The sequence below is a fragment of the Ammospiza caudacuta genome, chromosome 14 (genome assembly GCF_027887145.1).
Source record: "Ammospiza caudacuta isolate bAmmCau1 chromosome 14, bAmmCau1.pri, whole genome shotgun sequence".
In the NCBI taxonomy this organism is placed as follows: domain Eukaryota; kingdom Metazoa; phylum Chordata; class Aves; order Passeriformes; family Passerellidae; genus Ammospiza; species Ammospiza caudacuta.
The window spans coordinates 8,722,999-8,735,331 of NC_080606.1; the positions used below are offsets into that span (position 1 = coordinate 8,722,999).

At 43.1% G+C, this 12,333-nt stretch overlaps 1 protein-coding gene across 1 annotated transcript; it reads right to left on the reverse strand.

Moving 5' to 3' along the window:
• Positions 1-2,420: 2,420 nt before the first annotated feature.
• Positions 2,421-10,343, reverse strand: NXT2 (nuclear transport factor 2 like export factor 2). Its single transcript, XM_058813956.1, has 4 exons — positions 10,301-10,343; positions 8,316-8,402; positions 7,067-7,211; positions 2,421-6,172 (listed from the first exon to the last, which is right to left on the reverse strand). The coding sequence occupies exons 1-4, from the start codon at positions 10,313-10,315 to the stop codon at positions 5,994-5,996; spliced, it is 426 nt and encodes a 141-aa protein (XP_058669939.1). The 5' UTR covers positions 10,316-10,343; the 3' UTR covers positions 2,421-5,993.
• Positions 10,344-12,333: the final 1,990 nt, after the last annotated feature.

A 12,333-nucleotide genomic window follows, 5' to 3' on the forward strand; every position in this document is an offset into this window, starting at 1 on the left:
AGGAACTCAAACTTTCCTACCAGATATAAATCAGCCTATTACTGTGCTCCCCAGGGAGTGAGCATGAAGAATGGATCACTGTTCTCTATAGGTGCCTGCCCTACTTTACTTTCTGCCTTTTGAGTTGCAGCAATACAATCTCTCCCAGTGAGCCCATTTCTATGGCATTTAATCAAGGTCATTAAACCAGGGCCCCTCTGCCCCCACGTTCAAAACTAAACAGAACACCAACCTCACCCCCCTACACAGCTTATGGAAATTCCTTCCCAAAGCCTTTACTTCATCCCAGAACCTGATTGCTTTTTATGTAATGGGACAGCTCTCACCTTGGGACTTTTTTTTCTTTTTGTGTTGCTACAGAAACATTCCATTTACTAGGGTTCCTTCTGAAGCAACTTTAAAAGAGAAGCATTATGGAAAATCAACCAATGTTCTTTCAATCCTTAATTCAGCATTGCACGCTTACCTAATGCTGTTTACATAGAAAACCCCAAGTTAACACTATGGCATTTTGCCTTTTCAGATGGGTACTCATTCTGGTCTGCTGTTAAAATACAGCTTTTCCTCCAAAAACAATGAAAGGAAGGTGGAATAGACCACAGTTATCAGCCCCAGGCATCTTCTGGAAAGAAGCAAAGAAACTGCACAAGATGAAAACTACTCTAAATGCTGGCAAGGTTGTGAATCTAACATATGCAACTGCCACACTCACCTCTATGAATAATGACAATTGAAATTAGAGTTACCAGATAAACAACCCGGGAGCAGGGAAAAATTCAAGACCCTTAGAGCATTCATAGGATTTCAAAAAACCCCTAACTATGGACAGAGACCTTTGAAAGGGGGGAAAAAGCATGAAGAAAACTCACCTGTCTGTGGCCTCACAACCCTCTCCCAGCCCAGCCACAGTGGGAACCACCCAGAACTCACCTGGTAACATTCAGTTCTTCCCAGGCCTTTCTGATTAAGGAAACGAGCCTCTGTAGCTGATTACCAGCTTAATGACCCCAATTAATTCTGCCCTGGGCATCAGACCAGCACAGCTGTTGCTGCTCAAGCTCCAATTCCCCAGCACTGGTCCCTCCAAACTTCCTCCCTTTTCTCTGCTGTGTGCCCTCAACAGCAAAGCTGCTCTGGGAGCGTGCCCAGGGCCTTTGCTGTTGACCTGCTCTCGTTTTTCAGCTGGGTGCTGGATGATGTTCTCCTGCAGAAGAGTTTGGATTAGATACCAGGAAGAAATTCATCACTGTGAGGGTGGTGAGGCCCTGGCACAGGCTGGCCAGGGGAGCTGTGGGTGTCCCATCCCTGGTGTTCAAGGCCAGGTTGGATGGACTCGGAGCAATCTTGTCTAGTGGAAGGTGTCCCTGCTCATGACAATGGGTTGGAAGGAGATGAGCTTTAAGGTCCCTTCCAACCCAAACCATTCTGTGATTCTGTGACTACAGCCAGCTCTTTCCTGCCTTTATTTGGGCAGACCTGCATTTTCCTTGGTTGGAAAATCCACAAGGATGCAAACCCACTGGGCTTTGGGACCTAAAACAGGCTGCAAGACAAAAATCAGGCACTGCAATCCAACAGAATTTTGTCATCACCAGGATATTCTAAGGCACTTGTGTTACTGATGCAGGGCAAAATGGTCACTTAGTGCCTGTAATCTATTCAGTCACAAAGTGTAGCAAGATAGATTTATTTATATTATTAAACCCAGTCTTCTGAAGGAGCAAGCCCAGCTATCAATGCCCTACCTTTCTGCAGTTAGGAACAAAAAAGAAAAGCTCACTTTTCTAGGAAGACTTTAATTCTTTTCTTCGGCCCAGTGGCAATTTTGAAAGAGCAGTTTCTGGATCCACTTTCAATATATCTACAAAAACATCTTCTGGTCTGAGCTGATTTATTTTTCCCAGCACTCATAAATCTTTACCCTGCATCAGAGCCTTATTCAGGATCATTACCAAGGGCAACTGCCTGCAAAGCCTCACTGAAATCTATACCCTCAAACACAGCAAGGACTTTCCAGTATATTTGGTAGTTTCCAGAATACATTTCTAGAACAATTTCAGTTTCCATGCAACTGTTGACCTTGCATGAGCATCTTCATCTTTGCAGTGTCAGCATTTAAAAGCTGTTGTCTACACTGAGCAAGTGTGCATCAGTAATTTCATTTCTAAACAGCAAAATAGTGAATAAATTACTGGAATTATCACAAAAAGCATTTCTCCTTTCAGTGTTTCATTTCTTCTTAAAGAAACAGCAGAAGCACAACATGTTCTCAGTGAAAATATTTACAACCCAAGGATCTGGCTCAAATTTTGTTTGACTTCATCCAGGTATGTGTTGGAGAACAGTCTAAACTTTAGTAAATCTTAGAGGGACATGTTAATGTGACATAGTTGCTTTGGGCAGCTCAACATTTACTGCCTGAGAGTGCTTTTGGCCAGGCATTTGCCACAGGGTTATTCCAGACACATTTTCCCCTGACAGAGCTGCCAGCCTGTTCTGCAGTGTCCCAGCACCACTCAGCAACAATCAGAACTCAGACCTACAACACAAGTAGTAAAGATAAGGAAGCCACAAGTTATTTCTTGTACTTTTAATATCATAAGAACAAGCTATGAAAATTTCTAGTAATAATAATAATAAAAGAAAAAAAAAGGTAGAGTAACTGGTAGGTTTGGGGTTTTTTGGTGCTTTTTTTTTTCTTGCTTGTTTTTTTGTTTGGTTGTTTCTTTCAGTTTTGAAAATTATTCTTACAAGAGGTCTCAAACAATTTCATAAACTTACAAAATATATTCAAGTGTGGAAAGTTATTTTACTGATAAAACAGCATTTCTTTATAATGTGCTTTTCTCCAGACAGGTTAAGGAAGCACAGGCATATCAGAACAAACCATTCATAGCATCAGTACAAATCCCTTTTCTCCAACATAGGCATTTGAAATCCATTGAACTGTAGTATGCCAAACAAACAAAGCAACAGAAAAGCAGTGACTGCTATAGACAATACAGGGAACATACAAAAAGATCTCTCAAGTCTTCAGTTGCTACAATCTCATAGTGGAAGTGCTTAGCTCTTCAGCTGGCTTTGTTTCACTGACTGGCTGTACAGGAGTAATTTGGTCTCAAACGAAAAAATGGAAGCATTAACTCCAGTTCAGTGTTTGGAACACAAACATATTCGTTTCATAGATGCCCATTGAAAATTTTGGGTATTGCAGGAGAGTCACCAATGGTCACACCAAACCAGCTGGATGGGTTTGTACAGAATTAAATGAAAGCATTTTTGTGTTTTCTGCTAATTTCAGCACAGAATATTAACAAGCAGCACAGAGCTAGCAACAAAGAGATATTTTTGTTTGTGCCATTAGTTACTCCATTTTAAAACCACCACTTGACTCTAAGAGCTACAATCTCACTTGGTATAATAAACAAAAATATTTTGCAAACCAGCATTTTCAGTTCTAAAGAGCAAGAGCTAATTATAGTAGTACTGAATCACCCAAGTGATCCTGACTGAAGATGATGGAAACAGGCAGGAGTAACTGGCACCTCTTCCTGGCCTGAAGCAATTGTGTTCTAGTGCATTTCCCTACAAAACTCCTGGGTATGCACACCAAGCCTTACTCTCCTACTCCATCTACAGATCTTACTAAGTAGGACTTTTAACTGGGTTTGTCCAGTTAGGCCAGTTAGTTATCTTCCTCAGTCATGTTCCAGGTAGTGGTGGGCGTTTTTGTTTGGTCAGTTTTTTTCAATATTAATTGAAAAAGTCAGATTTAAAAGCAGTTTGCATTTAAATAGCATGAAAATAATTGAGAATAACCTTTGATTGATTGAAACATTGCCTCATATATTTTGAATCTCCCAGTCTGCCTAGAAAAAGCTTAAAAATTATTATACAAATTCAAACCTGGATAAAAATATCCAATAAGTATTTATTCACAGCACAAGCTTATCAGGTACTGATAAGTGTGTGTTCTGGTGACTGCCTTCAAAGTCCAACAAGCCAATGCCACAGCTGCACCCATTGCTGCATTTGAAAAGGCAAAACCTGTTTTGTGTATGCAAAGCAGATCTGTAACACCACTTACACAATCAACAGCAAGTTAAACAGCCAGTAGAATACACCACACCAGTGTCACAGCTCAACAATGCTGTACCAGTTACAGGCATGCTCAGGTTATGTTTTCTTCTCAATCTTCTAGAGGAAATACAAATATATGAACATCACATATTCTCTTAAGAACAAACAGTAATTAAATAGAATGATCCTTTCTTCACTACATACAGAAATAACAATGTATTTACAATATTTACAGTTTTCAAAAATTCTTGCACTATTCTGCAGGAATTCAAATTCTTCAGCCTGAAAAATAGGTACACAATAGTTCTGATCATAAACAGCCTCAGGTTTATGAGACAGGTTACTAATTCTAACTTACTGGTGTACAGACTAGAGGGCATGAAAAGGAAATAAAGCCACTCATTTCAGCTAAACATCCCATTGTTTGTGGGATTACATGGCAAACTACAGATGCTTTATGTTTTACCCAAGTGAGATATTGCTCATTTTCACAGTTTTCTCCATTTAAGTCACTGAACAAGTGAGCTGCAGTTGTAACTGCTTGCAGACTGCTCTTGTCATTGAAACATAGGCTATGATGAGTTACAAGCTCCCCTCCTGTACTTTCAGTTACAAGCAAGGGTATACTCAGGGATACAGCTACAGCTATACAGCTACATTTTGGGTTTGTTTTTTTGTTTACTTAGCTTAAAACAGAAACACACCAGTTTAAAACAAAGCTGCTGATACTCAGATTTGCTATTAAGTTCCAAAGGTGGACTCTCTTAACTTACAGTCTTGAAAAGTATTTCAAAGCAGCTGGAAGCTTTAAACTACAAATTGAAAGCAAAACACACTAACCCCCCCAGATAATCAATAATTAAAGGCAATTTTTAAAAAGAACATGAAAAAATACAGTAAAAATCTGCATGAGAGGAAGATAGTGTTAGTGGTGCAGAGCTGCTGTTCTCAATTGAAAATAATGCAAGCACCTGTTCTGAGTAACAGTACTGATGAGAAAAATTGAAGGCTTCACAGTAATGCACACTTTCAGTGCCACTTTTTAACTACAATGTTTCTTGAAAAGACAGAAAGGATTCAAAACTTGCAGACTTAATATGAGAAAAATAATCCAAACCTCATAGCAACAGAATGCAGAACTAAAGCCAACAGAAATCATGTATGTGACCTATTTCTAGGCCATGATAAGACTGCAAAAGACAAACAATCAGTTTGAAGCCCTTCACGTGCATGTGAAGAGTTATTGGCACAGGAGCTCCGAATCATTCAGCATGCCCTACATTTGAATCCATGGAATTAACAACCAAAGTCTGGGAAGCTCAGACTGAAAGGAAACCCAAAGATATATGGTCCTTTGGCATCAGAGAAGGTAAACATTACCTTTCCAATGGATTGAGAGATTACAAACTTAGGAGCTGCATTTGCTCCTTTCACTAACAGTAGAAACCACAGCAATCCTTCCCAGCCTCTCACAACTGGGAGTAGGGAGCTTTCAAAATTACATCTTCATGCCACAAGCATCTTCTTCAAAAGAGAGAAGATGATACTGTAAAAACAGATCTTTTCAAGTTGAAAAAAATTACGTTTGGTCAGAATTGTACATGAATAGGATTCTGTGTTCAAACAGAACGGTTTGAGCACTCAGCAGTGGCAGCACAGCTGCATGTAAGGCATTTTAGGAATGATTCGAATACAGCTCACTGCCTTCAGCACTTGACTAAATTCAACTAACACGAGCAACCTCTCACATTTTATTACTACAGCCGTGGTCACTGGAATCAACCCCGAAACATCCGCAGCCCGTCCGTAACATCAGATGCAACACAAAGAGCGCGCGCAGTCCCCGTGGAACAGCTGCCTGCACAGTGGAGTGGTGGTGCCAGAGGGGAGAGGTCACTGCCGTGCCAGCCCTGCTAACTGGCCCAGTCCTGGAAGCGGAAGCAGTCCCCGGCGATCTTCCACACGGTGTTGGTGGGGGTGGCCTGTGCTGTCAGCAGGAAGTTCTGATTGAAGTAGCGCTGCTTATCCCCATCAAATTTGACAGTCCCACTTGTCACCACGAGGACTGTTGTCTGGCCTTGAGTAGCTTGCTCTTCACAAGGAGGTATGAAATGATGAAGAAAACAACTCAAACAAAGACTAGCAGGTAAAGAGGCAGGAAATGCACACAGAAGCTTGGTTCAAGTGTGGTTACACTGCGCCAGGCTAACAGCTGGGTACAGGCAGGGGAGTGCAGCTCTGGTGCAGCGTTCCTACACAGACAGCGGTGCGTTCACCAACACGGCTCGGCAATGGCTTTGCCACTTTCATCTCCTGCTCTTCATTTTAGAGCACTGACAAACACCTCCATTTGTGCTTAGAGTGAGCTCTCATTACTCCAGATATACACACATAGAGATATTTAGCAACTTGCATATACTTTTCCCCCCCATTATTAGAAATGATATCTTTTTCACAGCAGAGCAAAGCAAGTGTGTTTGACCACAGGCTTTTCCCTCACTTATATTCCCAAAATGTCCATTAGAAGCCATTTATTAACTTCTCAATTATGAGACTGAGTTTAGGAGTTGTTAATCAGAAATCTAAAGAACTTAACACCTATTCTAGATGTAAAGAAACCAAAGTACACACAGGTTAATAACCATTTGTTCACATGATACTGCAGGTCAGTACAAGAGGCCACCATAGGGGTCTCCCAAGCACAACAGAACCTGGTAAGCCAGACTTTTTCCATACATGAAAATAGATCACATCTGAATATGATCTAAACAAAAAAAGTCCTTAAAGTATTTTCCCAGACATGAAAAAAAGTGTATAATTGCTGCATCTCTTGATTTGTGCTTTATTTAAGCACAACTTGACATTTCAACCCTTGGTATTTTCTCTAAGCTTATTCCAAAGGAATTATTAAGCCCTATAATAACTGCTCACTTTCAATAGTTAAAAAGAATGAAAAAGAACTAAATAAATTATAATACAACCTTACCGTGAACAGGCTGGCAGTCCAACACATTAACCTGGAATTCACTTGATGGCAACATTTCAAAAAACTTATTTAGTTCTTCTTGCCCAGACACTGCATTTCCATTCCAAACTAATGTTGCTTTGTCCAAATACAGTCTGGTTAAAGCCTGAGTGATTATGAAAATACACATTTAGGGAAAATATGTAAGCATATAATGAACAACATACAAAACTTACACTGTGAATTACTGATTTCTTCTGTTAGTTTGACAGATAAAATGCTTTCCTGAAACAGTAGCTCCTTTTAACAACCAGTGCTCCTGACCAAGAATTAAAACTAACACATTTTCCTTTCTGAGTAGCACAGTGACTCATAGCTCAAATACTGATAACATCCCTTTAACAAAGGTAATGACAGAACTGAAGTGGTTGCTAACAAAAGGACAGTGCTACTTTCCACTGTAAATTTATCACCGATTTTCTTTTTTTTTCTTCTGAGAGGGAAAGTGTCCACACAACACAGTTTAGGTCAGGAAATTATAATTATTATAATTTCAGGTTAAAAAAAAAAAAAAGGTGAACAAGAGCAGGAACAGGTGAAACCTGAAGAGCACAGCAGCAAACCAGAACTTCCCAAATGTTTCATAAGCTGTCAGAGCTGAGTAACTGCCCAACTCTCCTCCAAGGTGTTGACACACCCCACTCGTGTGCAGTAACATGGGACTGCTGGTACTTTCACACACTGAATTGCAACTACAGCACATTTAAAATTCCAAACATTGGTCTCCAAGGCTCTTTTGGTGAACATTTGTCACATGGTACCCCATCAGTGTGCTCCAGGAACACTTGCAGAGCAAACACAGCTGTACTGCTTCAGCTTCAGGCACTCAGAAAAACCCCAGAACCAAAAGTGGTAACTGCTAATGGAAGAGGTTTGGGGGGAAAAAAAAGCTAAATCCTGACCTCAAGGGGAAATAAAGCAAGTTCTGCTGCCCTGGACTGAGCAAATCCTGCAGCTGCAGACACAGCTGCACACCAGGTGAACCAGGGCCATGAGAAGTCTAAGGCACTGCTGAGCAGCCCCTTTTCCAGCAAGGCTGCACAGGAGACAAAATGCTCTGCAGGGGCTGAGGAGCAGCTGCCCTGCTCTGCCACGGCCAGTGCAGCCCGTGGTCACCATGCTCAGGTGCTTTGTGTGTAATGACAGCCAGAAATGACAGCAAACAACCAGTGCCAGGACAGTTTTAACTATTGTCAAAACAGCTACATACCCTTCTCCTCTTGTCCATTGTCTCATAGTAAATATTGACAAATTCATCTGCAGCTCTACAAGCTTGATCCACATAGGTTTTGAAATCCTGGAAGGAAGAATTCAGATCAAATTTTAGTTATGCAATCCAATGATTGACTCAATTTCTCCTGCAAGTCACTTTGACTTCAAATCATGTTGAATTTATTCTAAGCTCCTTTTCTACTTGCAGAAGTACCAGCTGTTAGGTTGTTAGGTGACAGTTTCAGCATTAGTTTTGAATGCTGATATAGTTATTACATTTAAATTACAAATATTTACATTGAAAATGTAAATACAGGTAGTGTGGCCACACAATTATTCAAGGAAAACAGTTGTTGCTGTGATGGCTGTTCTGAAATGAAGTTAAAGAATAAGATTTATTCAGATACTTCTGAGAATTAGCAAGAACCCCATCACACTGCCATCCTAATCTCATTTTTAACACACCTTTATCTACAGAAATATAAAGTACAGTAAGAGAGAGAACACCAACATCTGGCTGTATTCCTTCTAGAAAGGATCAGTGCTGTACCCACAGGTCAAAGCCAAACACTTCTCCTCACCCTCATCATTCTCCTCACACCTCTCCACTTGCACTCACCCCCAGGTAACAGCCTTTGTGGTCCCACCACTGCACTGGGATCTCACTGGGTTATTGGCTCAGTTTGTGCATCTGTTACAGACCCTGAACTGGGACATCCTGGAAAGCAGATCCTGAATTTCCTGCCCATACATCCATACATTGCATTTGATTCTCTTATCAATTGTTTAAAATGCTTTTATTTATCACTGTCCTATTTCAGTATTATACTCCCAGTATCTGCAACTCAACCAGTGCTGAGCAATTTCACTGCTTGCATTTTCTTGGCTGCTTTCACTGAATATTCTCCAGAACCACCAGGAATCCCTCCAGGATTGACACAAGAAAACTCCACTCTGAACAGAAGCCAAGGCCTAGCAAACAATCCCCGTTTATCCAACAAAGCCAATCAAGTTTCTGTGCACTCTCCTCTCCCCCTGCACGGACACAAACTGCTCCTCCCCTCCCCGCCCAGCAGCTCCCAGACTCACAGGCCACTGCCCGTCCCACAAGTGCCCAGAGAGGCTCTGGGGGTCAGAGCTGTCCCGGAGCAGTGACTGCAGCTCTGGGCAGTGACAGCAGGGCCCGGGAGCCGCCAGCAGCTCACCCAAACCTCCCCTGCAGTTCCCCTCACACACAGTGGCCGTGAGAGGGCACTGCAGGGGTGCCAGAGTCTGGAACCAGCCCTTGGGGTACCTGCAAGAGAACTCTAACAGCAATTCAGCTCTGTCGGTTTTGCAAGTTTTACAGCCATAACGAACAAAGTTTTAAACTCTGTGGACAGTTCAGGCTAGAATAAACTTCTGGAGGTCACCTAGTCCCTTTTCAAAGCAGAGCTGGCCCCAGAGGCCGATCCACTTTCCGGGCTAACTCTGACAGCCGAGTCCTCTTCCTGCCTCCTGCCACGTGCGGACATCTCCGAGCATGGGGACGGGTTCCAACCATCTCACCCAGAAACCCTCCTTCCCAGCTTCTAACAGGAAAGCCATAATTGAAAAATCCAACCAACAACCAGCCCCAAATCAACTTCTCCAAGCCTCTGGGGCCAACTCCAAGTTTTCCAACGCATCCGGCCATGCCGAGGGCCTCACCGAGCTCCCCTCTGCCCCAAGGCCCCTGTAGGAACACGCTGAGGCCGCCCCGCACGGGCCCCGCGCAGCCCCGGGACCTGGGGAGGCGGGAGCGGCCCCTGCCCGCAGCCCGTGCTGAGGCGCTGCCGCCCTGCCCTGCCCGCTCCGTGTCCCACGGCGCCGGGACGCTGCCGGCGGCCTCCCCGCGCTCCCACGGCCGCCCTGTGGCCCGCAGCACCCTCCCGAGGCGGACGCCCCGCGCTCCCCGGCCCCGGGCCGCCGTTCCCGGCTCTTCCCGGCCCGGCCCGGACTCACCACGGACGCGGCCATGGGGCGGCGAGGCGGGAGGGCGCCGGAAGTGCTCTGCTCCGCCGCTTCCGGCCGCGCGTCCCTCGCCCAAAGCGTTCCGCCGCGAGGCCCTGCCGAGCGTTCCGCCCGGCGAGCATTCCCTCCGCCATGGACACTCCCGAGCTTTCACTGCAGGGCTGGGAACGGCCCGGAGAGCTGGAGCCGGGAAAGGAACCGAAATTGTCATCACCAGTAAACAGCGAATAGTGCTATGTATTCCCCTATCTGTGTGGAGTAATTCTTAGAAATGACTGCTTTAGAACTTCAGTCAAAATTACTCAAAAAACACAAAAATATCTTACTGAAGTCCTTCTTATCCTTAACATCCTCATCTTAACATCCTTAACATCCTCATCTTAACATCCTCACCTTAACATCCTTAACATCCTCACCTTAACATCCTTAACATCCTCATCTTACTGAAGTAAGGATGTCTCAAGATTTCAAAAATGTGTTCAGCCATCTGGGTTAGGCCATATTTTCTTCTGTTTGCAGCCATTGATTAAAATAAGTTAACATTCATAACAAAGCACTGAATAATTTTAGAATCACGGACAAAATGCATAGATTTTATTGTCAGTGATTTGATCCTGGGCAAGGAATGCCCACTGAATGAAAATGGAATTCAGCCTGCAGTAAGGTGAAGATTGCCATCCTCCCACAGAACCCTCATGTGACAGTGATGCACTTTTGTATTAAGGCCCATGCAGAAATGAACACTGCCTGCATCTCAGCCAGGCCCCTTTTCAAATGAACCTTGCTCTGTGTCACTGCAAACTGTGACATTTGGGGCATGAGCTCAGTAATGAACTGTCTCCTAAGACAAGGGAAGCAACTGACACTGGGCAATTGCAGACTTTGATTAATGGGATTCTTGTGAAACTGGATCGTGACTCAGTGTTTGCCTGAGCAAGAACTCAATGAAAACTCAGATATTTGATCTGTTGATTTTAATGAGAACTGGGAGTAGATCTCAGATGTTTGACTTACAGGGTGGATAAAAATTAATGCTAAAGCTGAATTTGGGATTTACTAAACTGCAGTGGACTCAAGAAGCCAATTTTGGCCAGTTCCCAGCATAGAAGGAGGACCTGGGCAGAAGCTGTGCTTGTTACAGTCCCATGGGGACTCTCAAATGTGGCCCCTGCACCTCGAATTTCTGCCATACCAGAACTGGAGGAATGCAGTGACTCTTGTGCTGATAAATGCCTCCCTTGTTTTTTAAAGAAAAACAGGACTTGGTATATATTGTACTGGGAATTGTATCCAGTGGGATATGCTGAGATAAGTACAAATAACTGTTCCATTTTACTCCATTCAAAGCAGTCCCAAGTGGAGATAAATGTTCAGAACAGGTCAGTTCAAAGTGTCACCACATTTGCTTGTTAAAGAAATGTTAAAATCCTCTTCCTTTCATTAGGTAATGATGCATTATTTGACCTCTAGAGAAAATCTGACCATGTGTATGTAAAAGATAAGGCCTGCTAAACATATTTATGGGTTTTTTTTCCCTCCAGTATCTTCCCCATTTCAAAAAAGAGACATCCTTTGAGAATAGGCAAATTTAAAGTAAATTTTCATTAATTTTCTTTTCTTAAATGAATAATTATGGATCAGCTACAGATGGAGCACTAAGTGCTGCACATGCTAGATTTATCAGAACTTCTGTGCAGAGCTCACTCAGATGAGAGAGGTCTGCAGGGCTGCAACTGGAGTTTCTGTGCTCTGAAATTGTCAGCTCAGCTCAGCTTGTGGCATATTCTGAGCTCAGTCTGGGTTTAGCTCAGGCCTGAATGCTGGGCCCTGGCAGGTAGCCCACAACAATTAAAACTGCTTTGTGGGAGCTCTTAACATCAATCAAATGCTAATAATATTTCTCCAGGCCAAATGTACCTGTGACCTTTTAAGGAATCATTTTCCAGTTCAGAACAATTTGCTTCCAGCTGGAAGTAAAGAGTTTTGTCATTTGCTTTCCTTTACAAATGGGAGAGTTAGGAGAA